This window comes from Sebastes fasciatus, chromosome 16 (assembly GCF_043250625.1).
Source record: "Sebastes fasciatus isolate fSebFas1 chromosome 16, fSebFas1.pri, whole genome shotgun sequence".
NCBI classification, from domain to species: domain Eukaryota; kingdom Metazoa; phylum Chordata; class Actinopteri; order Perciformes; family Sebastidae; genus Sebastes; species Sebastes fasciatus.
This window is the reverse complement of record NC_133810.1, coordinates 30,246,852-30,274,847: the sequence shown is the minus strand read 5'-3', so window position 1 is coordinate 30,274,847 and position 27,996 is coordinate 30,246,852. Positions and strand designations below refer to the sequence as shown.

The 27,996-nt window shown below is 39.4% G+C and overlaps 2 protein-coding genes across 5 annotated transcripts; one reads left to right on the top strand and one right to left on the bottom strand.

Moving 5' to 3' along the window:
- The first annotated feature begins 186 nt into the window (after nt 1-186).
- Nucleotides 187-4,002, top strand: bsx (brain-specific homeobox). Its single transcript, XM_074611374.1, has 3 exons — nt 187-919; nt 2,473-2,663; nt 3,523-4,002. Exons 1-3 carry the CDS (start codon nt 673-675, stop codon nt 3,769-3,771), a joined length of 687 nt encoding a protein of 228 aa, XP_074467475.1. The 5' UTR covers nt 187-672; the 3' UTR covers nt 3,772-4,002.
- A 4,372-nt stretch (nt 4,003-8,374) lies between these two features.
- On the bottom strand, nt 8,375-27,660 carry jhy (junctional cadherin complex regulator). Of its 4 annotated transcripts, XM_074612049.1 has the most exons (8): nt 26,070-26,473; nt 21,247-21,955; nt 17,879-17,962; nt 16,531-16,997; nt 15,510-15,708; nt 11,426-11,511; nt 9,887-10,016; nt 8,375-8,686 (listed from the first exon to the last, which is right to left on the bottom strand). In XM_074612049.1, the coding sequence occupies exons 1-8, from the start codon at nt 26,450-26,452 to the stop codon at nt 8,477-8,479; spliced, it is 2,268 nt and encodes a 755-aa protein (XP_074468150.1). In that variant the 5' UTR covers nt 26,453-26,473; the 3' UTR covers nt 8,375-8,476. The 4 variants fall into 4 exon arrangements, with proteins under 4 accessions (XP_074468150.1, XP_074468148.1, XP_074468147.1 ...); XM_074612047.1 differs by lacking the exons at nt 8,375-8,686; nt 9,887-10,016 and adding an exon at nt 27,580-27,660 and having other exon boundaries at nt 11,030-11,511; nt 26,070-26,557; XM_074612046.1 differs by lacking the exons at nt 8,375-8,686; nt 9,887-10,016 and adding an exon at nt 27,476-27,627 and having other exon boundaries at nt 11,030-11,511; nt 26,070-26,557.
- Between the last annotated feature and the right edge of the window lie 336 nt (nt 27,661-27,996).

Here is a 27,996-nt window from a genome sequence, read left to right as displayed (position 1 = left end):
CTAGTTTATAGAATATCCTATTAAATATTGAATCACCAGCAGTTTCCATGAGAGATAGCAATCTCGTTTTGCATTCATAATTAACATTTAATAATAATAATTTTCTTCAGAAACTGTATTTTCACAAACTATTTAGGCTAAAAACTAATTCTTGGCTCCATATATGGGATAAAAAATAATAAAAACAGCACGGTTGCTAGGGGCAACCACATAAGCACCTCTACGAGTTATGATGATTCTCGGATGGATATTTTCAGTAGCTATTCAGATGAACTGGGTCTCGGTCACAGGTGCATATCTGGACTCTTGTTTGCTTTTTTTTTTATTTTTGCTTTTCTTTTTTTTTCTCCACCAGCTCTGAACTCATTGACTCAGCCAGCCAATCAGAAGGAAGAACAAACCCCTCACATCTCTCCTCCCATCCTCCACATCCACAGCTCTAATTGGCTGCTGCGTAAATCAATTTCCCCCAATCCTCTATCTGTCTGAATATATGCTTGTTGGAAATCTTTCCCTCCCACTGATATCTATGTGATGCTCGACGTAGTGTCACTCACTGATCACACACACAGGGGGCTGCATTTAAAGCCTGGGAGACTTGGAGGAGAGAGAAGAGGCTGGTGCTGATGCAGGTTTAAAAAGACAGGAAAACAACCCAAAACAACCACCATCATGAGTCTGAACTACGCATCCGTGGCTCCTGCTCAGAGGTCCACGTCGTTCTTCATCGAGGACATCTTATTGCACAAACCCAAACCTCTGAGAGAGGTCATCCCGTCGCCCTTCTGCAGCTCTCTGGCCTCCAGGATGCCCATCCTGGAGTACGGATACCCGCTGATGCCAACTCCGATCCTGGCTCCGCATCCGCACCATCCTCTGCACAAGCCGGAGCATCACCACCAGTACTTCTTCACCTCTGGTAAGCACATCTGGCACAGGCGCACATCTGGCACCTGTAGGCGCACAGAGAGGCCTGGAGGAACAAGGACACTTCAGTCAGATAGAAACTACAGTATTAGTGCACAAAATGCTGCTGAGGTCTATTTCCTACAGATTATTAAAACTGGAAAGTCAATTATAGATTTACATAACCCTGCATAGTGTGGGAATATAACATATTTTGATAGATCTCTAGTGGTTGAGCATCTCTGGAAAAAAACTAACTCAAAAATTCAGGATAATATTAAGTTCTCCTTTCATCCAATTTAGAAAAAAAATTAATTTATGTTCAACTTTTGTCCAAAAGGCATTTATTATTGTTGCTATTATTATTCTGTAAATAATTAGACTAAACTAAGTTTTAAAATTCACTAAATAGTCTGGGAATATAACATCATTTGCAGTGATAGATCTGATCTCAAGTGGTTGAGCATCTCTGGAAAACTCAAAAACCAATAGATTATTCAGTCAGATAATATTAAATTCTCCTTTTCTCCAATTTAGAAAACAATATATATATTATGTTATACTTATTTTCATTTTCATTTATGTTCAACTTGTGTCCAAAAGGCAATAATTATTGTTGCTCTGATTATTCTGTAAATAATGGGAATATAACATCATTTGCAGTGATATTCAGTTCAGGATAATATTAAATTCTCCTTTATCCAATTTAGAAAAAAAAAATATTATACTATAGAATAGAATAGAAAGCTTTATTGTCATCTTATTAAATACAACGAGACTCACAGTTCTGGTCAGAGCTTTAAAACAAATACTTGACGAGACTAAACGAGGCAGATAAAACATATAAAAGATAAAACAAACACAGTTATAATAAGACAAATAAAACAGGTAAAGCAGATGTAATAAATAAATAAAAACAGAAGTGTTACACTAGAAGTATAAAATATAAAAATAGATGTAATGTAAACAGAGATAATTTCTCTTGTAAAATAGGTAGATGTAATAAATAAAATGTAAACAGAGTTGCACTTGAGGTATATATATATATTGCATCAAAGGATATATTGCACAGATAAATGTATTTTACATTCAGTGTATTAATATTGCACAGATTTATTGTTTGTTCAGTGTCCGTATGGCCCAGAGGAAAGAAACTAATACTCATACTAATATACTTATTTTTATTTTAATTTATGTTCAACTTGTGTCCAAAAGGCAATAATTATTGTTGCTCTGATTATTCTGTAAATAATTAGACTAAACTAAAGTTTTTATAACTTATAACAGCCATTATCAAACTATATTTATCTCATTTATTTATTTGTTTTTTATACTTCCCTTTTTTCAAGGCTGTTTTCATATATGCAATCCACAGTTTAATAATTACAACAGTCTATAAACCAACAGACAAACTCATCAAGTGCACTAAAGAGAAAACAACCTCAACATTTCATGGAATTAATATTAATTCAGTGAAAATAGTTTCTCAGACAGACATTATGATGTTGTTTGTTGAGCAGGTATAATCTCTAACCACTGGTTTTCCTCTCACCTGTGTCTGTGTAGGGATGCAGATGCCGGCCTTGTTCCAGCATCACGCGGAGTTACCTGGGAAACACTGCAGGCGCCGGAAGGCCCGGACGGTGTTCTCAGACTCGCAGCTGTCCGGTCTGGAGAAAAGGTTCGAGATCCAGCGGTACCTGTCCACACCGGAGAGAGTCGAGCTGGCCACGGCGCTCAGCCTGTCAGAGACACAGGTAGAGACACACACACACACACACACGCACACATCAAAGCAGCTTCAAGTGGAGATTGTAAAGTTCAATTCTGCAAAACATCTTTTACTCAGACAGCTTTTTCTGCGAAAGGAACTTGCTACCTGATCACTTAAAATCTGCTGCAAACTTTACCACCTTTAAGAGAGCAACCAAATCCTGGTTAATTCAGCGACAAACCTGAACTCATGTCTAGTTTTTCATGTAATGTTTTTAAATGTGTGCTTTATTGTATTTATTTATTTTTCCTCTACTCATTCCTGTTTTAATCTCTTATTTTCACAAAAAGCCTTTCTAGGTACAGGTGTTGCAAATTAGCATCCGCTATAAGCACTATGATACTGACATCAGATAGATGTTTTTAAGTTGTCTATGTACATTATATTGGTCCCTATTAAATAAACCACGAATTCTATATATATTCTATTATAAATATAAATTCAGTATCTATATTCCATAGGCCACTTCTTTATGTTGTTTGGGTTATTTAAATAACCTGAAAAATAAATGTAAAAAATAATTAAATTGGCCTTTATTATAAGAGCAATATGGATTTTTGCAATTTCACACCTGAAGAATTGATGTTTATGTGTCATTCTGAGTAAATTATAATAATAATAGCACATAAATGAAATACATGCAGGGAATATTTCTAAAGTCTAGTATGCTAAATATAAATTCAGTATCTCTATTCCATATATAGGCCACTTCTTTATGTGTCGTTTAGGTTATTTAAATAAATCTAAAAAATAATAATATTTGGTATTTCTTTAAATGACAGACTAATATGGGATCAACTGCGTATATTATATTTATAGGATGTTTTTTATAATTCGTGCAGGTGAAAACGTGGTTCCAGAACCGTCGGATGAAGCACAAGAAGCAGCTGAGGAAGACTCAGGACGAGAGGAAACCTCCTGGAGAGATGGAGAACTCCAGCGAGGGAGAACTGACCGAGAAGAGCTCCGAGGAGCAGAAACAGCAGCAGCATCTCGGAGGACTGCAGGAGGACTCCTACCTGCTGGACGAGGACAACGACGACGACGTGGACATCGAGGAGGACATTATCTCTCCGGATCATCTACTATAGTACAGTAGGCTGCACGGCTGTTTCCATCTGCGGCAGACTGTCACTCTGTAAATGTACTGTAGATAACACTGATAACCTTCCATTATAAATATATATATAACCTAAATTAATGTTTTAAAAATAATGTTCATATTTATTCAAACATGCAAATTGATTTTTAACAATTTTATTTCCTCTGTAAGTGTTGTTATGTCTGACAAACAGAATATTTCATTATTATTATTATCATTATTATTAGCCTAATATTATTATTATTATTATTAGTAGTAGTATTATTATTATTATTAGCGTAATATTACTATTATTATTATAATTAGTATTATTATTAGCCTAAAAATATTATTATTAGTAGTAGTAGTAGTATTAGCCTAATATTATTATTATTATAATTATTATTATTAGCCTAATATTATTATTATTATTATTATTATTGATATTTTATATCCTCTGTAAGTGTTGTTATGTCTGTTAAACACAGAATAGCTCACGCTATTATTATTATTATTATTATTATTATTATCCTAACATTATTATTATTATTATTATTATTATTATTATTATTATTATTGTTATTATCCTAATATTATTACTAAAAAGTCTAGACATTTGTTCATGTTGAAATGTCACCTATACGTCTTTTTTTATTGTCAGATGGAAAATGTACAAATAATTACAGGCCGAAATAAGCCACCAGCTCTTTGCTTTGTAACGCATCATGCTGCCCCATCATTTGCACTTTTATCCCAAACGAAATCTTCTTTTTTATTATTATCGTTATCTCTTCTTTTTTTATATATATATATATTTTTTTTTTTTCCGTTTGTCCATATAATGTTGAACGTTTTGTAAAATCAAGTTTTGCCCGAAGACACTTCTGGCATTTATATATTTGTGTGTGTAAATATATATATATAGTATATAAATAATGAATCTGTTCTCGGCTTCGTTTATTCTGTTATACCTTTTATTATTTATTTTTAAAGTCTTTCTTATTTTGCATTTAGTATCTCAACCGTGCAGGAATTATTTGCAAAACAACATAAATATTAATTTAGCCTATGGTGTTATTATTATTTAAGCTGCACGTGTAATCGTGTCTCCTCAGCATGGAGCTCAGTGCTGAATACGAGGCTGCTTGTTCTCTGCGTGCATCCAGCTGAGCTTTAAACCTCACTGTTAATAATGTCCCAGTAAAATAAGAGTAAAGAACTGGCAGCAGGGTTTGCCTTTATGTTACTGTAAAATTAACATTATTATACTTTTGCTGAAATTTACAGCTTTGTACTGTTAATGAAAAATAATGTTTTCTTTTATTAATTTCACAGTATTTTAAAGTTAATTTACTATTTAAAGATACATTATATAGCTTTCTTTTACATTATTTTACTGATTTGTTTTAATGCACTATTTATTTTTTACATACATTTTAATAAACATTATTTTTTGCCTAGATGAATAGACTTAGCAGGTTACAGACATAGGAATAGTCACACTAAATACAATTAAAGGCACTTGTTAGAAAAAGGCTATAATAGACTTGTTGACACTTTTCCCAAAATGTGTGTCTCTAGCTGGCTACAAGCACAGAATACAAACCAGAACAACATGTGATGAAGAACAATAGAGCTAATTCACTGATTTTACAATCATGTACAATGTACAAGCCTCACATGAGCAGACCAGGTCCCAGAATTCAACAACTACTGCATGAAGCTGTTACTGATGATACTTTAGACAGTTGATCAGCAGTAAAGTGATGTTTTTTAAGAATGCATTATAATTACAATATAATTAATTTAACAGGTTTTCTTTTGTATTAACATTAAAGCACTGTTTTTAGCAATAACAGGTTAATACTGTTGAAATCCTGCTGTAAATTAACAGCTATTGTTTACAGTGTACAAATCAAAGAGCAGGACGTAGACATCCTTCTGTTTGTTTGTTTTTAATATTAATTAATAAATCTTCTACACTGAAGAGAGGAAAAATATACAACTCTTTTTTTTCTATTTGTATATTTTAGCATCAGTGCATTGCTAAGAATACTCAAGGGTGTGGCACATGGGTCATGCATGTAATGATGGGATTTGGTAGAGGCTTGATGGATGTTCTCAAGAAAATCAATTAGTCAACAGAGTCAGATGGAAATATCTACAAATATACTAAAAATAAATTTAAATTTTTCAGAATAAAATGAATTGAAAGGATTCTAGTAGCACAGCTATGTTGAACACAAATCTATTTGACCTAAAAATATTATTTTCACACAACAATTTAATACAGTATGCCAAGAAATAAAATATGCCATATTACATACAAGCATTTAATGTGTTTCCCTGTGCCAACATAAATCTGGGTGTTCAGTGCAGAATGTGGCCGTGGAAATATTTTATTTATATTTTAAATTCCAAATTCAGGTTTTGCAGAAATAATTGCAGAAACATTCATTCATTTATTGTTCATGGTATGGAACAAAATAACAAAAAAAGATGCAATAGAATTTTTGCACATTTTGGCATTTTACTGTCTAAAGATTTTGTGTAATTTTGTTTTAAATTATTATTTTTTTTTTACACTATTTCAGAGTTATTTAATTAATTCACTGATAAAGTAATTTACCAACGGTCCAGGCTGCAGGATATCTCATTCAAATAATCCTTAAATTATCAACAGATGTCCAACATATCGACTAACATTAAATCCACTTTGTGCCCTCAGATCCACAGACAGAGCTGCTGTCAGGCTGAATATAAAACTTAGAAGCAGATTAATAAAAGAGCAGTCTTCATGGGAGTGTTGTAGACAACTATTTATTGTCCAATTATTACTGTGATAACAATGAAGGGTAGGACAGTTTTATTATTAATTAGATAATAACACATGAGCCACACAGATTAAAGCAGCTCTCATTACATGTATTAAATTGTTTTACCACAAGCTGCATCTCTGACTGGGTATTTAACATAATAACATGTAATCCTCTCTCGTCCTTCCTACTGGATTTAGCCATCCTTTCCTGCCTTTTGAAAAGCAATTCATGTCATCTTCAAAATGTGATTGTGATTAACAGGCCGTGGTGGGGGGGGGGGGACTATGTGGAGAATAGGCCATGCAGAAGGTGATCAATTAAAAGATTAAGCGTTTTGCAACACATGGACGCATCTGCATTTGGACCTAATAGCAGGGCCATCAGCTCATTTTCAGGAAGCCTGCCGCCTACTGAAAGCGTACTTCTCACATCAAAGCATCCACGTCTGCCTTAGCTTCCCAATGGGCAGAAAGGGATGCTAATTTGGCCCCCTTCTTGTATAGCGGCGAAAGACTCCTTCAATTAACTGGATTTCAATGGCAAAAAATGAGTAGGTGGGACCTAAAAAAGATGCAAAGAGACTGAGTCTGGATAGGCAGCGTTTCTCATTAAATTAAAAAGGGCCCCGTCATTTGTTTCCAACCACGCATCTGAGGACTTAACACTAAAAACACAGAGCTTCAAAGAGTCCATGATGGGTTAAATAGAGACTATAATCTAATTAAAATATTGCACAGAGGTAAATAGTGCTTTGATAATGATCTGAGGGTTCAATTAGTAAAATGAGCTGCTTGAGAGTGTTTTGTGTTGGGGAGGAGTTACTACTTAGAATATATGGCTACAAAACGCAGGACTGGGAGCAAATCAGGAGAGCTTCAAAGTGTCATCTTTCATTCGAGCAGGTTTTTCTACACTGTAAAACACATGGGTGTTTTACAGTACAGGTAACCAGGTGTAATGGGGTGAGAGGAGACAAACTGATAATGTGGCTGAAATAACAAAAAATAGAGTGTGGGCATTAGCCAGCGGTCTGGGAGAGTTGGAAGTGGACTGTTTAATGAAAATGAAAAAAGGCTTAGTGCTGTCGGTGATTCTGTAATTGCTCAATGGCACTGTTGACATACATAGAGCAACAGTTCTCACCAAGCCTGTGCGTCACAGTCGGTACTTTACTCAGGGAGTAAAAGCACAACACAACCTGATCATACATGACAGCAGCATTAGTGTTACCATGCTGCTGCTGCAACAATCAACAGGCTAGATCAATCTCTAGCTGTAGACAAGCAATGATGCAAACATGGAGAACTGTTGGGCTGCGTCCCAAATCAAATCAGGCGTTGCGGTGTGGGAGTTTCACTTAAATGGTCCATTTGAGTTGAATGGCCCACTGATGGCCGGTTACGTTATTGGCTACTGCAGCGTGACGTTGGGTTGCCTTTCTCCAACTTTTTCAACTCTCAACCGGCCCCTTACCGCCGCAGCCCAAACGCACTACCCACATTCAACTGAAAAGGAGGACTGTCTGGCGTTTTTACCGCAACGCCTGATTTGGTGTGAATGCAGCCTAATTCAGACTTAAGCAGGAACCAGTAACTACAGCTGAGTGGTGTATAGCCAATGCCAACGTGCTTTAAAGTGCAGTTCCTTTAACAATCAATAGACGGTCTATGGTTAAAACAAACACTAGAAAATAAGTTATCCAATGAATTTCTGACCTGGTGACACACTGTGTTAATAGCAACACAGCTGAGGTGAAATGTGTTAAGATATATGTGGTAATGAATGTTGATGGGACACTGGTCCTAGCAAATTTAATGAGGCAGCATGTTGTTGTGTACTAAACACATCTACGACAGCACGGCTTCCTTGGACTGTTTAAGCAAATTGCACCTCGTCTCAGACAGCATGTAGTTTTCTGAAGAGTGCCACCGCCTGCTTTTCTTCTTCGTGACGTTTTCTGAGGAGTTCCAGTGTGGCCAGCTGGAGGTCGTCCAGGCCCTCCAAGTATGGAGCGTGCTCAGTGAAGACTCCAGACTGGTGTTTCTGTCTCTGTTTTGGTTGAGACTGTACAGGGAGTTTGGCTATGGTCTTGGCATATTCCAATGCCTACAATTGAAAGAGAGAGAGAGAGAAATCCACGTATGTATGAGTATGTAAAGTACAGTAAAAGGTACATTTCATGGGTATATAACTTTACTGATACATTAAAATATAATACAGTACATGTTATGTGTAATTCTCCATCGCTGATTACATAACTGTTAATGGATTTCATTTAGTGAAACATTTAAAAACTTGAGAATTCATGTGAATTTTACAAAGTGAGATTAGTGGGTTGGTGAGCTATAACCATGGTAACACATGCCCGCCTGGCTAACCTGCACCGGAGCAAGTGAAGTTCAGAAGATCAAATCAAAATGTGTAATCAGCTTATCTACTAACCAATCAACTGTCTGGAAAGATGACATCACTCCTAGAGGATCCTGACATCGAGTAAAACACTAAACTGAAGAAGCCTAATAAAGAGCACCAGGGTCAACCTGGGTTTCACTCATGATCATTTATAGCGTCACACATGAGAATCAACTCACCTGACGAACCTGCACAGCTGCCTGCCATCTAATCATCAACCACAGTATAGATACCCCGGTTCTCCAGTCACTCGTTGACTCAACCCGAGTGGTAGTTTCAGCATATTCTATATTCTGAGTTCTTGTTCCTAGTCATTGAGCTTGTTCTTGTTCACTAACGTTTATTCTCCTGTGCCTATAGGATCATCATTGCCTGTCTGTCTGTCCTGCTCAATCCCAGCCTCGACATTCCCTCATTCCTTTCACATTTATGCTTTTTGCAATAAAGCTCATTGTTCAACTTCCACGCCGTTGTCTGTGTCTGCATTTGGGTCCAAAACCTCACTGGTCGTAACACCCAGTATACCCTACTGACAAACAATGAGACTTCTCTTATAGGTTTATCGAGCCTAGCACACATACAGTAAGCTATTCATCATGCAATACTCTTACAGTATTTGACCCTTATGAATAATGGTGTTTTGCTAACCTGCTGCAGACGGCACCAGTTATCCAGCATCAACTATGTTCTGCTCCAGATAACTCACTAACAGGTTGGAAGCCTGTATGACATTCTCCTGAATCTCATACACTCGTTCTTTGTCATTTTGCAATCACAACTTGTCTCTCTCAAACAACCACAAGCACACATGATTGTTGTGAAAAAGACATGTGCTATGTTTCTCACACACACACACACACACACACACACACACACACACACACACACACAAACCTTCATCCTGGGAACTTTCTTGTCATCCCCTTCCGGATCCTTGGCCAGCAGAAAGGGAATCCTACTTATCTTTTTGTTCTGCTCGCGGATCACATTTGAATACAGCTTCTGTCGTTTGATTTTCTCAGCATGATGACGGTGAAGAGAGAGTGAAGAGAGGGAGTGAGAGAGAAATAGAAGCAGATTATAAAAGGGGGTTTAATTAACTGAGCCATTTCTCCCTTAAGGCCTTTCTCTTTGTGCATCCCCCCCCCCCCCCCGGCAGAGCCTCTCCACGCAGCCCAACAAAACCAAACACAGCGAGCCATTCAGCGGGCCTATCAACATTTACACATATCATTCACTAATAGGCTTGGACCGGGAGATGGGTTCAATCTAGTGTAAATTGGCCAAACATGCTCGCTTTCTACAACTGTGGGGATTAACAAAAGATACACAAAGCACTTAACTTCTTAGGGGTGCTCTCATCTGCTTTGTAAATGTTATGTTATCTGTGGAGCAGCATGGGGGCCTTTAAATGATGAACTCTGAGGGTCAGCGGAGACACACCGACACTAGCGGACATCAGGATTTAGGCAGACTGAGAGACAGCTAATCGTGTTTGTCCAAACTAATTCTAATCATATTTATTTTTTTCTGTGAGTCACTCCTTACTGCTGATATTGCCTAAAAGCAAATTAATACAATATCCTGGCAGGTAGGGCAGCTTTTGTATTTTGTTCTTCTGTATCATCTTCTATTTTGGGGCTAGAAAAAATGACTAAAGGTCGGAGAGGCTCTGAAATATAGATGTACGCTAGTCTATAGATTCCTTTCTACCTTATATAGCTGAAAAGCTGGTGGATACATGCATATAAAACAGCTGACATGGAAGCTACGGGGGCAGATGTGTGTCAATACTACGGTTTCTTTTAGCTTTCTGTTTTGAGCTTATTTACTGTTTGTCAAGAGAAATGTTTCTGGTGGCAAAATTGCCCTGCTTACATACACCTTTTCCATATGTGATGGGAATAAGAAGATGGGCTGCCAAGTGCAGAAACACCTTTCTGTGGCCACATGCAGAGCTGGGTGTGTGTATCTTGTGTAGGGTCTATTTATCATTTAGGAATTTGTTCATCTTGTTTATGATACGATTTCTCAGCTTACCTACATATGACCCTGATAAATGAGCCAAGTCTGAGTTTTTACTGGATGTTAAGGATCCCAGTGTGAGGTAAAGAACGCTCTGGATGTTTTCCACATTACCAAGAATAACATTTCAGGTCTGAGCTATCAGTGACTGCAAACCAAAATACAGGATATGGTACCACCCTCCAAAACCCCAAGAGCAGTATATGACCAAATAATATTCACCAATACCCCAAAACATTCACAGCCATGTTGATTATTTCAGGCTCATACATAATCCAGCTATATCTTAATCTATTTGTGTGCAGTTTCTGTTTAATTAACCAACCTATAACACAAACTGGTGGGGCAGTGACTGCCATCAATGTCTGCTGATATGACACTGACTGATGTTAAAGGTCAGTACTTACTGTCTTTTCAATGGCTGTGTAGTCAGCACCCAGGCCTCCAAGATTTATATCTGGCTTCAGCTGCTTGTAGTCTTTAAGACCATACGCCTGAGAGAGAGAGAGAGAGAGAGAGAGAGAGAGAGAGAGAGAGAGAGAGAGAGAGAGAGATGTTGATGATGTGCTATCAAACATCAAGTGACATTTTTGATTCCTTAATTTGAAGCTGACCTTTTGTTGAACTGAACTCTATTTGTTTTGATTGCTGTCAAAATGGCACCGCGGCATAAACAATAAATTCCCGACTGCAATTTTGATCAATTTTTGTTGTCTCTCATTGGGTTCAAATGCCTAATAATACACCAAATGATAGATACACGCCTATAGCAGACAACACGGCGAGACAGCGCCTCAATGTGAGTGACACTGTCTTCACCAAACATTTAGTAACACTCCGTCCTTCTTGTTTGACCGTGTCTCTAGCAGCTTGCAGAAACAAACAGAAACTCTGATAAATGCACTATAAGAAGGTTCCAGAAAGGGCTCAGCAATTTGAGGAGAATTTTCACAACTGCTGATATACTGCACATGGATGAGGTACACTGCTGTATAGAGATGTATGGAAACAATCTGATCAAATGGGTGCAAGGTGACCTCATGTGCATCATGTGTATTTGGGGGGTTCTTGACATGATAAAGCCTGATTCAGTTTCATGCTTCACACCCAGCGACTCTAGTGACGTGGTTCCAGGGATGGCAATGTCGGTCGGTCCGCCACTCCGATCCAGACTGAAATATCTAACTATTGGATGAATTGCCGTGAAATTTAATACTGCTTTCACACTGAACCTGCTTGGTTCGGTTAAAACAAACTCAGGTCCGTTTGCCCAGTTAGTACTGTGGCGGTACTCATTCCCCCAGACTTCAGTTGATCAGGCAGAAGTTTGAGAACCAGTTCCCATCCACATAAAAATACAAAATAAAACGCCTCCTTAATAATAATAATTATAATAATGAACAAATGCCTCTTCGATAAAAAACAAATAAGAAAACTAAAATATTGTTTTTTATTTTTCCTTTTATCCTCCTTTAAAGTTTCCCCAAATGACCAAAATAAATGGGTATAAAGGGGTTTCAGTGAAAATCAACAAATGAATAGAATAACAAAATAAAGTCTGCAGGCGCTAGGCGATCATGAGGCAAAGCAAGATCCTTGCACGAATAGCACCTAATCGTCCTAATGCAGGTAACCTCATTGAAGGGTGTTTATTTTGTGTTTCCCCAACTAGGATGGTCGACACTCTCTCAGTCAGCAAAACACAAACGAGCACAGGAATCTCAAAAGGGCCTAAAACAGACCAGAGTTTCTGGCTTGGCTGATAATATATGTTGCAGTTAGTGAAGGAGAGATCAGAATGACACTGAGTGTGCAATTTCCCACCTCTCTTAAGCCCTACAGAAAGGGCGTCGTCACACCCTGATTGGCCGAGAGGGGAACGCACCAAGCTGCTCTCAACTATCAATTAAGAGCCAGTCCCCCACACCCTGCAACAGGTGAACTGAATAACCCTCCAATCACTCAGCAATTCAACCCAAAAAAAAAAACACCCGGGAAAAGGGAAACGACAGCAAACACCAGAGAACGGGCGGCTGCCACAGTACGGTTCATTTGGGCCGCCGGCCAAACGACTGAACCGAGACTGCATGACAAGGTGATCTCAGTCCGCTTCCAAGCCGACTCTGGTGCGGTTCCTTGTGGTGTGAAACAACAACCAGCAAACAAACCAACCACAGGGTTTTATGATAGTAAGATATATATGATTTTAGCATGATTTGAAAAACATAAAAGTAGTAGTAAGATGGAGCTCCGACCAACTTGTTGATTTGTGGCAACAACACAAAATGAAGCGGTAGATGACCAGGACAGTGAATGACAGAAACATTACTTTACTTTACATCAGTTTGTGTCTACCAGTGGTTGTATGGAAGACCAAAGTTAAATAACATGACACAAAACGTATAACGAGTACAGTGTGTGAGCTTTTAAAGTATTTACATCACATGCAGTGTTTCCTTCTTAGGCTTCGATATGATACTGAAGTACTTTCCCTCAGGGACATTGATGGTGAGCTGAAGTTGAAGGGATACTGGCAAGACACAAATATGTACTGTATATCCATTCCTTGTGATGGTGATGGTGATGATGGTGTGTGTGTGTGTGTGTGTGTGTGTGGGACCATGTGTGAATTGGTACATGCAATCCACAAGCTGCCCCAGACAAAAGGGAGCTAATCATTCCAGATTTTACTGGCTGCTTTTCGGAAGTAGGATTGGCCGCGGACACAACAGGGTACCTTTCTTTCCGAGCCCTCTCCCCTCTCTCTCTCCAACTCCTAAGTCACGCTCATCTGCTTTCATGCCCAGGCTCTGCAGCAAGACTGCTTTACAAATTGAGCCTGTAATCTCGTCAGACATGATGGCTAACATGGTGGGAGAGACGGGAGGTCAGGGGGGTGGAGGAGCGTTGGGCACCAGGGGAGGAATATGTGAAGACTGCAGGGTGGATACAACTCTAAGCACTTAATTGAGTTAGGTAGACCCAAGAAAGGCTAGAAAGTATGATTGTTAGTTGATGTAACAATAAATATGATACCACTATACATAAGAATGCATGCTCATGGGGGATCTCTGGTTGGGTCTCTAAACTGTAGAGTACGGTCTAGACCTGCTTGTATTACGGCACTCAAAGCTAACCTGACGCATTACAGATAGATTTTTGTGTGATCTTGTGATCCTGCGATATCGCGAAAATCCAGCTGCCGTGCAAGCTTCAGTAGGCAACCTTTTATTTGGCATCATTAGGCAAAAATGCCATTTTAACCTTTCAGCATATTGAAATTCAAGTGACTTCTGCACCTCCTCATGGCTCTGTCGCCGTAATACGGGAGACTTTGGCCAATCACAGGTCATTTCAGAGAGAGAGAGCGTTCCTATTGGCTGGTTGGCGGAGCTTGGTATTTCCTCAACTTGATCTCAACATGGTTGCCGGGTCACAAACTTTCTCATTTTACAGCTAAACAGTACACTACAAGATGTTTCTAAAAAACATCTGAGGAGAGAAATAGGCATTATAGTAACAGAATATTGATTCATATTTGATCAGCGCTGCCTAGTTTGACCGTTTGGTAAGAGTTTACGAGTGATTGACTCGTGGCTCTCATAGACGACAGACTCCAGATCATCTCTAATTGGTTGTTTTCCTCCAGTCTGTGAAACCTTGCAGATGCCGTTAGGAGCACCGGAGGACACAGAGGCACATGATTTTTTTCAGATTACCTGTCTCATGCACTATAGCGACCAAAGTCAGTTTGCGTCAATGCTGGGGTTAGTTTCCCGAGTGAGATTTAACTAGTGCAGCAAAAAGTATTTGTGCGATAATCACCTGTATTTAAATATACCCTGCACATGGCTGAGTCACTTCAGGACCCATCTCAGCCTGGCAAACCAAAGGAGAGGGGAAAAAAAAACAATAACAGCCAAATCATTAAATGCAAATGGGCATCTTTAGTGGCCCCGCACCTCACAGACTCTCCCTTCTAATCACCTTATCCTCTAACACATCTTTAAATGGCTTTTCAGAGCCTGCAGCCCTGTGGTTTATATAGTCATCATCTTATAGCAATTAAGTGTAGCTTAGTGGAGCTAGACAATTAACCTGATGTTTTGTGCCCTTAGTCACCAGAACACTCCTGCTGGATTAAGCTGTCCCTGCATGGAGACAGCTGAGGGGATTATTCAGGGACTTCAAAGGGGCATTTATTTGTGTAACCTCTCGTGTACGTGGGGATTAAAGGGGAATGCCACTCAATTGAAGAATTCACGTGTCACTTTTGTTAGGTGAAACTGCATAATGAGTTCTTATTTTTTCTAACTGAAATTATTAAGTAGTGAGTTTTGTAGCCCTTGAGCCCTGTTTAGCCACAGAAACAAACATTTGTATCTGTGTGACATCCCAGATTAGATTACAGACATACAGACACTGATGAAACACAAATATAACTGTTCTACAGTCGATGAAACACCTATCCCTCCGTTTAGGACACACCAACCTTGTAAGTGACGTTCGCCCTCAGCTGCTTCTGTTTCTCCATCTGAGCCAGGTATCCGTCCGAGCTGCTGCCGCTCTGGACGGGGCAGTCTGTGATCACACCGGGGCTCGGCTCAGGCTCCTTTCCTGTCAGTGACTTTCCTATAGGCGGCACGACTGTGTAGGAGCCCGAGCCCAGTGACGACGTGCTGGTGGGTGACCTGGGGAGGTTTTGTGTAAATTTGTTAGTGTGAACCTCATTTGGACACTTCTGGTGGTCGTCCCCTTCACAGGATAATGGCCACTTTAATGCCCTGAAAACACAAAGTTATTGGTGGATAAATACTGAGGAGTCCCATGATAATAGACATTTCATATATTATATATTCTTATTCATTTTCATATGGTGTATCAGACTAATTTCCTTTGCCTCAGTACTAGTCATTTTACATAAATCACAAGTATGCTGTCATTTGTGATATTATTTCACTATTGCCCAGGGGGTGTAAGAAAATATCAATAAATCAAATATCGCAATATTATGAATATCGTAACTTATAGTTTACAGGTTAGTCAATACTTTATTTCAGTTGCAAAGAGATGCATCCTCTCAGTGTATGTGTCCTCTCAAAGTAGTGCTATGATGTTGGATTTTACAAGGTCTGTGATAAATGCAGATCACACTGTTCTGATTGCATACACAAATTCGACTTGTTTTTTACTCCGATTTTATGCATATGGTGAAGTGTTCTTTATACTGAGACAGTTTTCCTAAAATTAGATTTAAAAAATCGCAATATATCACCTGACTGCGTTGAATCGTAACCCCTGTATCATGATACGTATCGTATCACCAGATTCTTGCCAATACACAACCCTATTGTCCAGTATTTTGTTGGTTGTTTTTTAACCTTATTTGCTCTATTTTTTGTATCTGAATTCTATTATTTGGTGCTGCAGTGATCCAATTTTCCCAATGAGATCCTTAAAATTTAATATCTTTCTCATCTTTGGTAAAAAAAAAAACAGTATGAATGGTTCACCTTTGCCAGCGTTCGGGGCGTTCGGGGCTACTCTCCAGGTTCTGATGGTGAAGATGTGCGTCTACCCCTTTCTGAGACGTCTGGGAGGACTTTCCTGAATTTGTTTGTTGACATCCGGGGGACAAGCGAAGTTGAACTTCAGACGCCGGGCTCCAATGAGGACAACCAGGAGGAGATGCTAAATGGATGATGTCATCCCGGCGCCTCTGCTGGATTAATGGAAGGACGTGGGATGAAGGGTTGAGGTTGATGCTGAGGTGGATGGTGGGGAGCAAAGCCTGCGATGAAGTTGTCTTCTGGGGGTTTGGCTGAGCAACGGCGGCCGGTCTTGCAAATAGGGAGCTCAGACAGTCTCCCCACTCAGCTTTGACCTCCAGAGCAGGGGGCTGCTGCTGCTGCTGCTCCTGTTCGGGGGGGTTGGGGTATTCTTTCCGCTGGGCTTTCTTCCCGTCTCTGATCTGGGTGACCTGGGGTTAGAGTAGGATTAACAGTTGGAGGATAAAAAATGTTTCATTGATGTAGAAAGTCAGAGCAATAAAAGGGTTCTGAAATAGACAGGATTGATTTAAAGGATTTAGTGACTTCAGTGCACAGGGGTGTTAATTCATAAAACCCCAACATATGGCAAAACCCCAGCATATAACGTGTTTTTCTACAAAAAGCTACAAACCAAACCCCAAAAACTGTGTTTTAATACCAGCAAACAAACTCTAATTACAGATCTAATTTTGTCATCATCATATGCAAACACCGCTGCTGCGAATGTTGACTTTTTAAATCCTCTGCATTTCTGTGAGATATGCTAACATGCACAGTATAGCTTGGCCTATTTCTGAAGGTGGTGTGGAGCACAAAGCATCACCTCTAAATCTACCAATTCACACCACAAAAACAACAACAACGGACAAACATGAGCTAGGCGCAATTCATTCCCAAGTGTGAGAAGAGCTGGAGCTCTTCTGTGCATGATCTCACCAAATTATTTAGTCTGTGAGCGAGTGAGCATCGTCCCTGCTCAGATAGAGAAACATAACATCATGCATCTAATGCCGCTGATTTAGCAAACATCAGCTTTGCCCATTCCAGTGGGAAAATATGTATTCTCATCTGCTTGGCAGCGTCAAGGTGGCTGCTCAAGTGCTCAAAATGATAATGCTTCTCCAATCCTCTCTATTTTCACTCCGACTCCTCTTTTTTTATTTATTTATTTTTTTAAATCATCCCTGGCAAACCCCAGTGCAACACCAGCATCAGTCATTGTGTCCACATTCCCTTTAGGAAATTAAAAGCCACGGTGCTAGTCTCCCTACTGTTTGAGCTGACATGTCAACCAAGTGAAAAGTCCTACCCTCAACTGTTGTGTTTTCAGCTCGGGGTCTGAACTGTCCTCTTGACTTTCTGCACTGGCCGTCTCCTTAAGAGCTGCATGCACCTTCAGACAGAACACAAAGAGAAAGCAACATGCTGATACTGAACAATGTTGAACTACGTCTATACACTGGGACCAACCTACACAACTACATCTACTCAGAGGTATCAATACTGCATCCATTGCTATCAATGTCTGTCGTTATTTGACCACGTCGTATTACATCAATTTACGGTTGCAGTTGTTCCTAATGTACCCGTTTGTGGCGTGGAAATATGTTCTGTTAATGCTGTAATGAAAATCATTTAGTCAACTTCGGGACTCCCCTCAGTGGCAGAGGACCATCTGAGTGGATCGATGGTATTGACACGCTGAAGACTTTTCCACTGAATGCCACCGATTCTGGGAGCTTGAATAGGTGAAGGTCACATGGAATGAGTGGATCCAGTTGTAACATATCCATCAATAAGATGTGATTGCATCTACAGTAATAGGCTGAGATGCTACTATTATGCTAAGAAGAATTCATGGCACCACCTAGACTTTATTCTGTTTCTATGTGTGAGCTGCATGCTCCTCTGTCTCTAGCTTTTGAGTCCATTTTTTGGTAATTAACTGAGCCATACATGAGCTAACCAACCAAATAGGGGGATCTTTTTGAAACGACAGAGAGACTTTTAGACATTTGGGTGCCATTACAGATGATCAGTGAGGATAGAGAAGTCGTTTTAAGATCAAGAGCAGGTGTCAGTGACTACTGGGTATCCAGCAGTGTACACACTTTGCGCCTCTCACCTTTACCCATTCCCCCTGCCATTGCCTTTTGTCACCCATTATAAACATCCCAATCAGTTGGAGCAAATGACCAAGCCTGTATTGCATTTTGAGCCCGGTAAGCTGTGTAATATCTTTTTTACTAAATTGGGAGGCTCGTAATTGCTTCTCTGCGAGACGATGTCACAACAAAGTCTGGCAATTGCTGCGAGTTGTATTACCTCCTGTACCCGGGAAACATCTGCTTTTCGCAATGAAGACTTCAAAGGGGGCTGTGGATCTTGAATTGCATTTAGCTGCTATTGTGGCCGGCCCAGGTAATCTTGATTAGGTGTTTAGACTGAGGCAGGGTATACAGTGGCAGAGAGCTCCCCAGAGCTTTGGTCTAAAGCTATTAAAAGATTGTACATTATGTGGCCCTGGCTTTGAAGTGAGGGCCTGCGAGAGGAGTAGGGACTCTAAGGGGTGAGTGCAATAGCAGAAGATTGATCTGCTACTTCTGTCTTTATCAAAGGAGGACCCGAGCCCCGATGAAGCCAATCATTGCCACTATGCCACTTGGCCGAGCTAAACACTTGCTGCATTAGGGAATTGTGTACATTTAATAACACGTCTAATTATCACAAGTTGCCTTCAGATGGCCGCACTCTTCAAAAGACCAAATGGGGGTATTTTAAAAGGGGCCTCGGAGCAACTGGCTTGTCTGGACACATATTGATTTGTGAAACTGATGTGATTTGTACATGTTGAGTGTTGCTATCTTTTGCAAGGAGCTACAGATAAGGAAGAGCGGGAGGAAGCACGGCAAGCTTTGTGATATAAGATGTGTGGTTATCCTAATTATGAAAAGTTTCTCTCTCTGACCTTTAATATTACATTTCCCAAAATCTAATACTGAAGGTAGAAGATAACAAAACGATCACGTGTTACTTCTTTGATCTTCAATATTTCATTTAGTGTGTGTGAAAATAAAACTGTCCAAGTTCATTGTCCCTGTCAGCATGTTAATCCCAATGAAATGCAGTTTTTACATAGATATTATTTTATTTTGGCGAGTCTGTTTCTAAAATATGGTTTTAAAAAAAGGCTTTGATTTAAGCCTGTTTCTGATCCGCTTTGTTGATACACTGTATTGTTGCCGTAACACACCCAATTCATAGATTAATCTTATGATGAAATAGGAAACAGGAAATAGACTACATGCAAATTGGTGCCCCTTCTTTTGTGCCCTATGTCCCCCATTAAGTAAGACACGTCTTTGGGGAGACCGGGCTATGGAAAACTAATAAGCGAATTCAGAGGGAAATGACAAAACACAAGGGTTCGGGAGAGGGAAAGGCTCTGGCTCTGTTTACCATTGCACAAAGCTAACGGCTCTTGACTATGTAAATGGTGATGATATGAGACATTGTGGAGGGCTGGGGCTCAGATGGTTGGGGGGGTATTATAGCCAGCAAACAGTCTTGTGGCCCAACAAATAGGGAATGCGGGCCATCCCGACCAATTATGCCACTGTGCCAGGTGCAGGGATGTCTAAGAGCCTATTGGTAACCATGCGTCTCTGATGTTCTTGTTGTACACATCAACTCATAATAAGCACTGCATAGCCAGACATGGCTCTTTTCATATGGTGGAGAAGAAGGCAGATGAAAACAGCTATGGCTCCTCTGCCAAATTAATTTCCCAGACTGGGTCAGGGCAAACATCATAGGATATTTCTCTTAGTTGTCTGAGATGACAATAAAAGACATATAGATAGCAATAATATTACTAATATAAGCTCGGCTCATGCAGAAGGAAAAATAAAGAAGCAAACAATCAAGGCCAATATTCTGCTCAGGGGAAAAGCTGCATTCAAGCAACTGCCCATTAATAATGTCTCCGACATCAGAATACGCTTTCAAGAGTAAATATACCGACACTTGGCTACTTTTCTTATCACCTGAGTGCACCGTAAATACAGATCTCTGAAATATATAAAGACACAACAGCATGTGCATGTGCACTAACAAGCCCCAGACCTGACCTCTGAGTTTAAAACATCTTAATACTGTTAGTGAATGTTGCAAAAACATACCGCATCACTATCATGTTCATTTGTTAATAGTACAAAAGTTATACTTGCTGCCTAAATACACAACAGACTTGCTGTTAGTGCCTTATATCTCAACCATAACGACAACCAGAATCTGCTTTGTTCAGCTCCAAAACAAACAACCTCAATTTTAGAATAAAAAAAGGTCACTCAAAAAGGCCAGTAATAGATATAGTTAATCTGTCCATCACCAAACAAGGCCATGGGACAGAACTCAAAAACTGTAAACCGTCACAGTTCAAACTGGAATTTAAAACAAATATATTTTATATTTCATTCCAATATTTCCATCAGTGTGTCCCCAGTGAAACCGAATCTTAAGTCTGTAAGTGTAACAAAAGCTCGGCAGCCCCCAGAATCATTATCAATGTTAGTGCAGCTCCTGGTGTCTGTTTCTGTAATTGCAACCTGTTTCAGCCTGCGATTCTAACCATAAGCAGATGTTACTGTTTGAGAAAACTGAAAATCATATACACACCTTATTGACATTATGAGGCGTCTCCTGCTTAAGTGCATGCACGCTTGCATAGGAGCCATACTTGCATGCGTTGCGCCCCAGGGTTATTTTGTTGCGTTCCACTATGTCCTCTGTCGGTCTTTCTAGCTTTTTGTTGACTAAAACCTTGGGAGGTGTGGATGTGCTCATTTGTCCTCTTTGCGTGCGTCTCAGTTCTTGCAGGTAGTCGGTCTTACATTCTTGGATGTACATAGCGTGTATATCGGTGGTCAGCTCAGGAGGCCTGCTGATATGTTCCCCTGCACTGTCACAACTATCTTTACGCTTCTTTCTGGATCTTTTCAGTAAACTTTTGTCACTTTCATTTTCATTGAACATGCAGGATGACTCAGCCTCAGGTGATCTAAGCTGTAAAGCGTGGCTGTGACAGTGGCGAGATGTTATTGAGCTGGTCTGACCCTCTTGTGAGTGTAGGCGGTACGGCTGGTCAGACTCCTCGCCGGCCACATGAGGAGTCACCACAACAGCTGGACTTGTGTCGACGATGTATCTGTATCCTCCTTTTATTACGAGTCCTTGTCTGTCATCACATGACGCACTGGATTTCTCTTTAGGGACTTGGTAATAATAAACCTGTGGACTCTCGATGAAGCTGCCAGCTCCCCTCAGGTTGGTCCTCCAGTTGGGGTCATAGCGGAGGTCATCGTAGGCATCGTCAGTGAGCAGCTGGCTGCGAAGTTAAAGAAAGACAATAATGATAATATGTTCATTACAACTAGCAGTATCACTAAGTTATAGCTTTATAATGGCTAAACTCAATCCATTAGGCAAATGGGAGATAAGAAACTAAATGATCAAAGAATATATTCATATAGTCTCAATCATATTATTGCTAATTGATTTCATTGCAGGTAGCAGCTTTATAATGACATTTCCATATCCAGAGGAAGTTTTACAGACATCTCAATGTCACATAGGCCTTACTTAGAGGTTAAAGGAACAAGAGGCATTAGACCATTATTAGAATGATGATGTGCTCAAACAAAGAGCGCTAGGCCTTATCAGAGGCTCCTGAAATTGAAACAGATGAGGGGGATTATGTGCCTGTATTTACAGATAATTTTCGTATTTTCACCTCCAGGCTCACTAATGAGAGTATATTTGAGAGCTACTAGCGGGGGAATGGTTCACAAACGGCAATTTTCAGCTTATGAAATGGCTTGAAAATTGCAGGCTAAAATGCTCTTTCTGATGGTGATGAAAAGATCTCATTAAAATAAATAGCAGAGAGCCTCTTTGTTGTGCTTACTGGGAGGACGAGGGGAGCCTAATTCTCCTACCGTTATGTTGTGCGTCGGGGGGGGGTTGCCTAGGTGTAGGGCCCTTCACTTCGATGAGGCCAAAAGGGTAAGGGATGTCTCTCTAATGACTCAGACTCAAACAAGTTGGAGAATGCATTATAGACAACATGCAGCTCAACGTGATGCCTCCCAACACTGGCAAAACACCGCAGCCTAATATTTCTTGCCCAAGATACAGACACCTAAATACAAAAGCCTGTGAAATATTGTGACAAACGCTGAATGGGAAGATGAAAAAACGGACCATACTCAAATATCCTTTTGCAACGTTTTGAGCGCGGTAGGTGTAAAACATAGTTAAGAGGAATGAATGGAGTTGCCTAAATAGGAATCTTTTGCTTGAATGAGGAATGCCCATTGGGTTTGCAAACTATGCAATGGCAATGTGTGAAAAGGCTTATCCGCTTTGAGGAGGCAGCGGCGAGGACTATGAGAACATGATGATGGGAATGGGACTGTGTCCACTGCCTTGGCTCTATGAAATGGAGCCTTTTGTGAGAATATGTCATGGTCATTTTCCTCTGAAACAATGTACTTTGGAAGCGGACCCACACTTGGTGGGCATCAATTTGCGCGGGTTAATGACGGGAAAATGGAGAATGCCCCTTTTCTATTTTGGAGGGAAATGACTATCAGGCTGTGTCTGCTGGAGAGAGAAGGGGGGAAACAACGGTACGAGTCGACAAGAGCACAAAAACAGATGTGGTGTTGTTCTCGCCATAGATCCTGCCTCTGCTCCTTCAAAAGAGAGAAAGAGAGATCTCCCTTTCAGCAACAATGATCCTTGTTAATGGACCACGAGTGACCACTTATTGTGATCCACCCAAACAAAACAAAAATCTAATTTACCTCAAATGAAAGCGGTCATTCTGAAAGCACCTGAATTAGGCCATTTTCACTACAATGTACCATGGGCGCCTGCATCTCATTAAATAACTGACACCACTTCATTGTTAAGTGATGAATGAGGGCTATTTATCTTTTATCATCCGTGTACTGTTTAAAAGTAAAAGGTTTGATTGCTGCTGCCATTCTCCATGCTGTATTCCATCTAAGCAGCACTATTATCTGCTTAATTTCAATTAATTTGTCAGAGACAGTGAAAGTGACAGTCTAGTTCAATAGGCAAATTGAACAAGGTCGGGCACAAATCTCATCACGGTGAATAGCTTATATAATGCCACATGTTTATAGAATTATTTTGATGCACAAGGCTACACAGCCAATAATGTAATCAAAACATAACAAAAAAATATTTTTATATTTTTTCACCAAGAAATATTACCTTCAGTCCTTTAGCAATTACTAATATACATTACTGCCATCTACTGGCCAAACTTCATAACGCTATGGTCACATGTATTCTGGAGATAAACTGGGTGATATTCTTTATTTCTTTTATCCTTCAACTAATTCTGTCAAAGGCCAAAACCAACTAGTATTCTGTGTGAATCAAATTATGTTTGGAATCACCTGTTATAGAGATGTTTCTCTTCTTTCTTTCAATAATTACTATTTTAATATAGATAAAAAACAGCATAATTCAGACACCAAATGTATCATTTACATTTGAAATAGATTTGGTCCAAAAAGAACAATAATTAAATGGGAAAAAATATATAAACATAAGTGACCCTCGATCATTATTGAACCACAACAGTGCGACTGTATGGAGTCAGATCAGTCCCAATATTAATGAATGCACACAGAAGGATTCACAAATGTATATTGTGATTTATATATATAAATTACTCTCTCCACAACAGGGAATCATCTGTAGCCAATCAGATGTTTTCTTTTCAGCCAATCACATGAGCGTGCCCCCACGAGGGTATGACTTACGGGAAGAACCGACCCTATACTCTGCCTCTGATTGGCTACTGGCTTCTAAAGGCTAAAGGTAGGTATGATGCTAACTTGAGCTTCGAACTAGAAAGGCCCGGGATTGTGCAGTCCGAAGGTATAGGCTACCTGGTCTGAACAATGGTATGTTTTTCATCATTAAAGTCACTTCTGGAATTTTTTGAGTTGAAAATTCAACTGTGTAGATTTTGAATATCGGCAGTTTTACAAAAACTGATGGCCTTCGGAGTTCGGACCAGATGCACTCCTCCCGGCCTGTCTAGTTCGAAGCAAAGAGTAAAGAAGCAAAGAGGAAAAACATCAAGAAACTGCTAGTTGCGGTAGCACTGTCGCCATTTTGGACTGAAAGCGCCAACGAGTACATGACCATGGATGTAGGTTGTATGGACGTGCTGCTCATCAGAGGCTGGTTTGCAGGATGGGAGTTGCATGGTGAGCCTCTCCGTGGTGGCATAGCAATTGTCTGCTTTGCAATTTGGAGTGGTTGCGTGTGCACAAGCGTGCACTTGTGTTTGGGGAAAGGGCCCAAGAAAAAAATTTGCACCGGGGCCAATCACAACTATGTTACGCTGCTGGTTGGAGCACATTTTCAATTCACCTTAAATTTTTTGTTAAATTGTCAATATTCAAAATCTACACAGTTCATTTATCGCCCAAAAAATTCGCAGAAGAGAATTTAGTGATGAAATAGCTACAAAAAAATAAGAAACGAGCTGTTTTTGGCCACTGCTGTGACCATAGCCTGTACCGTTTAAGTGCTTTGCATTGTGGGATACAGTAGGCGAGGTACACTGGTTTGATGCATACTAGCAGATTTTGACAAATTAAACAATAAAAAAACATTAAGAACTTGCTAGAAATTAATTTTCGACACTTCAATGAGAGATTAGACTTTCATATTAACTCAAATGTTCTCATTTAATTTGGTGCAGTATATATTAAAAATGTCTGAAGAGCAGATTTGGTGTGTTATAATAGGGAACCAGAAATGTTACATAAATATCAACCATGAAGTTAAAACACATGAGCCCACAGTGGACACCTCAATTACACCAATAAGATACATTTATTAGTGTCAGCAAAAATATGCTATATCGAGGCTTTTAGGACAAAGCATTTATTATTTTACTGTAACATATTGTACATCTAGATTTAATGCAGTGCTTCTGAACAAAAGTATTACAGACCTGCTTGCTTCTGGGACTTTAATTGCACATATGAGACTAAGGCCATTCAAATCAGTGAGGTGTTGTAGTGTTTCAACCTCAGACTTGAAGGGCTGCTGGGAGTTTTACACACCACCAGATGTCACTGTCTGTGCTGCGTTTGAAGCCATATACTACATTTTTAACCAAATGGGTCAAATGTATTGAGAGTTGTACTAACATATTGTTGGTTTTGGTCATTAATGAAGTTTGTTTACAATAAGAAAAACACCTACACAAGTGCCCTAGTGTTCATGACAGCCTGATGTCATTATTAGGTGCTTTTTCATGTGCAACAGAACACACTTGTTAAGAGAACTGTCTGATGCTGGGTCTGTATGCCCTGATATTACTCTGAATATCATAATTGTAACGCCAAATGAGTTGCCTGACATACAGAAATTGAGTAACTTACCTTGTTCCTTCTCTGTCATCCATTTGTACATCCAAATATTGTGTCTGTAACAGGATGGGCTTCCTTTTGCCATGGGGGTGTGCTGCTACATCAAGACTATCATAAATCTGATGATCTTCAATTTCTTCATCAGTTACATCTCCATCCTCTCCATCTCTCTGCTGCAAGCTGTCAGCATTCTCCTTCTGAGGCAGTGTGGGTTTGTTTTGGTCGTGGCGGCCGATACGCATTTGTAGCTGCTGCTGGTAAACTCTCTCGTGGGCCAAACTCTCTGTGTCAGACTCCACAGAGTCCCACCGGTGGTCCAGAGCTGCTCGTCTCGGAGAAAGATGCTCTGTCTTCAACACTTGAGACGTCTTTTCACGTCTGAGTCCTTTATCCATGTTTTATGTTGCAGGTGGACAGTCTGCTTCATGAAGATCTGATCATCTGTGTGGTTGTCAGAATTGAAGTGGAGACGGTTGCAGCAGGATGGAAACTTACAAACTCTGCAACCAACAAACATAAACAGATAATTGTACAAGATGAACAGCAAGAAAGTGCACTGTTATAATATTGTAGGATGTAGAATGACATTAATGTTGAAATTGTGATAAACTTCCAACAATGATCATTTATGACTGAAAATTCTGATTGATACTTTATAAGCAAAGACAATATATCTTAAAAGGTTGGACAATATGGACAAAATCAGTATTGTAAAGTATAATTATCCCAACAATACAATATCAATATTACATAGCTTAATAATAATATATACTATTTACAACAGTATTCAAAACCACATGTTAAAAGGTTGAATTCATGTTGATCCCATTTCACTTTTTTGTATTTTGCTAGAACACATTTTGAAATATATTACCTGTAATTGTTCTTAGATACATTGATCTGGATCGATACATCGATCATCAACAATGAAAATACCATTGATGCAAAGTGAAAATATTGACACATATATTTATTTATCACACTTAATATTTATTATTTTGTATTGAAAAGAATAGATTGTTTTTCATTTAAATGTCTGGAAGAGCTCAGTAATAAAATTGTCAAATCATATTTTAGTTGCTTTTTGTGAGTAGATGTTAAATGGACATATGATATTGTATTAATATTGAATCAAATCTGAATATTATTGTGGCAGACTTTGTGATAGACAGAAAAGTAAAAATAATAAACCTGGAACTGACACTTAAATTGATTGCAGCCATCATTAATGGTATTAATTGGGCTACAAGTGAGTTTGACAAGTCAAAATGTCTAAAAAAGGTAAAATAGCATGATTGTTTTAAAGGAATAGTTACTCATTACAGCAGCTTTCTCTTCCCCATACACACCTGTGGGAATACAGCAGGCTGTATAACCTGTTAGCATTAAAAACAAGACATTTCAGTTCAAACACGTACCTAAAAGCATCCACTGCTCTTCTTCTACTCACAGTGACAACATGTAGCTCTGAATGTGTCGTGTTAATGAAGCATTCAGAGAGTAAAGAGCTCAGGTAACTCACCTGTTTTCAGTCAGCAGCTTCCTCACAACAACGTAACCATGGAAACGACGACGCAGCCGTGCTGCCTTCAAGTGCTCCTCAAAAAAGCTCCGACTTTTAACAACCAGAGGTCACATGTAATACACCATGGATTTATTTTCGTGACAGATTTGAGTGTATGTCTGTGAAATATAGAACTTCTACTTAACTCTAATGATGATGGCTTGGCATTTTGATCTTGTTTGAGCTGCTGTTAGTAAATTGACCAAGCAGTGTTTTTAATGTGTAACTTTATATACTTATGATCATGCCATGTGATAATTTATGAGATTATTATTGTTTTCCTTCAATAGTGATGTATGTTTGATGTTCTTTGTTTGACATGTATTTTTCTTCTCTTCCTGTTTTTTTCATGGTGCAATGGATATGTGATGATGT

Coding starts and splice junctions, on each gene's coding strand:
- bsx (XM_074611374.1), top strand. CDS start 673: ATGAGTCTGAACTACGCATCCGTGGCTCCTGCTCAGAGGTCCACGTCG. Junction 920..2,472: donor CCAGTACTTCTTCACCTCTG/GTAAGCACATCT, acceptor GTGTCTGTGTAG/GGATGCAGATGCCGGCCTTG. Junction 2,664..3,522: donor TCAGCCTGTCAGAGACACAG/GTAGAGACACAC, acceptor TAATTCGTGCAG/GTGAAAACGTGGTTCCAGAA.
- jhy (XM_074612049.1), bottom strand. CDS start 26,452: ATGGATAAAGGACTCAGACGTGAAAAGACGTCTCAAGTGTTGAAGACA. Junction 15,709..16,530: donor CGCCCCGAACGCTGGCAAAG/GTGAACCATTCA, acceptor AAACCTCCCCAG/GTCACCCACCAGCACGTCGT. Junction 11,512..15,509: donor GGGCGAACGTCACTTACAAG/GTTGGTGTGTCC, acceptor TCTCTCTCTCAG/GCGTATGGTCTTAAAGACTA.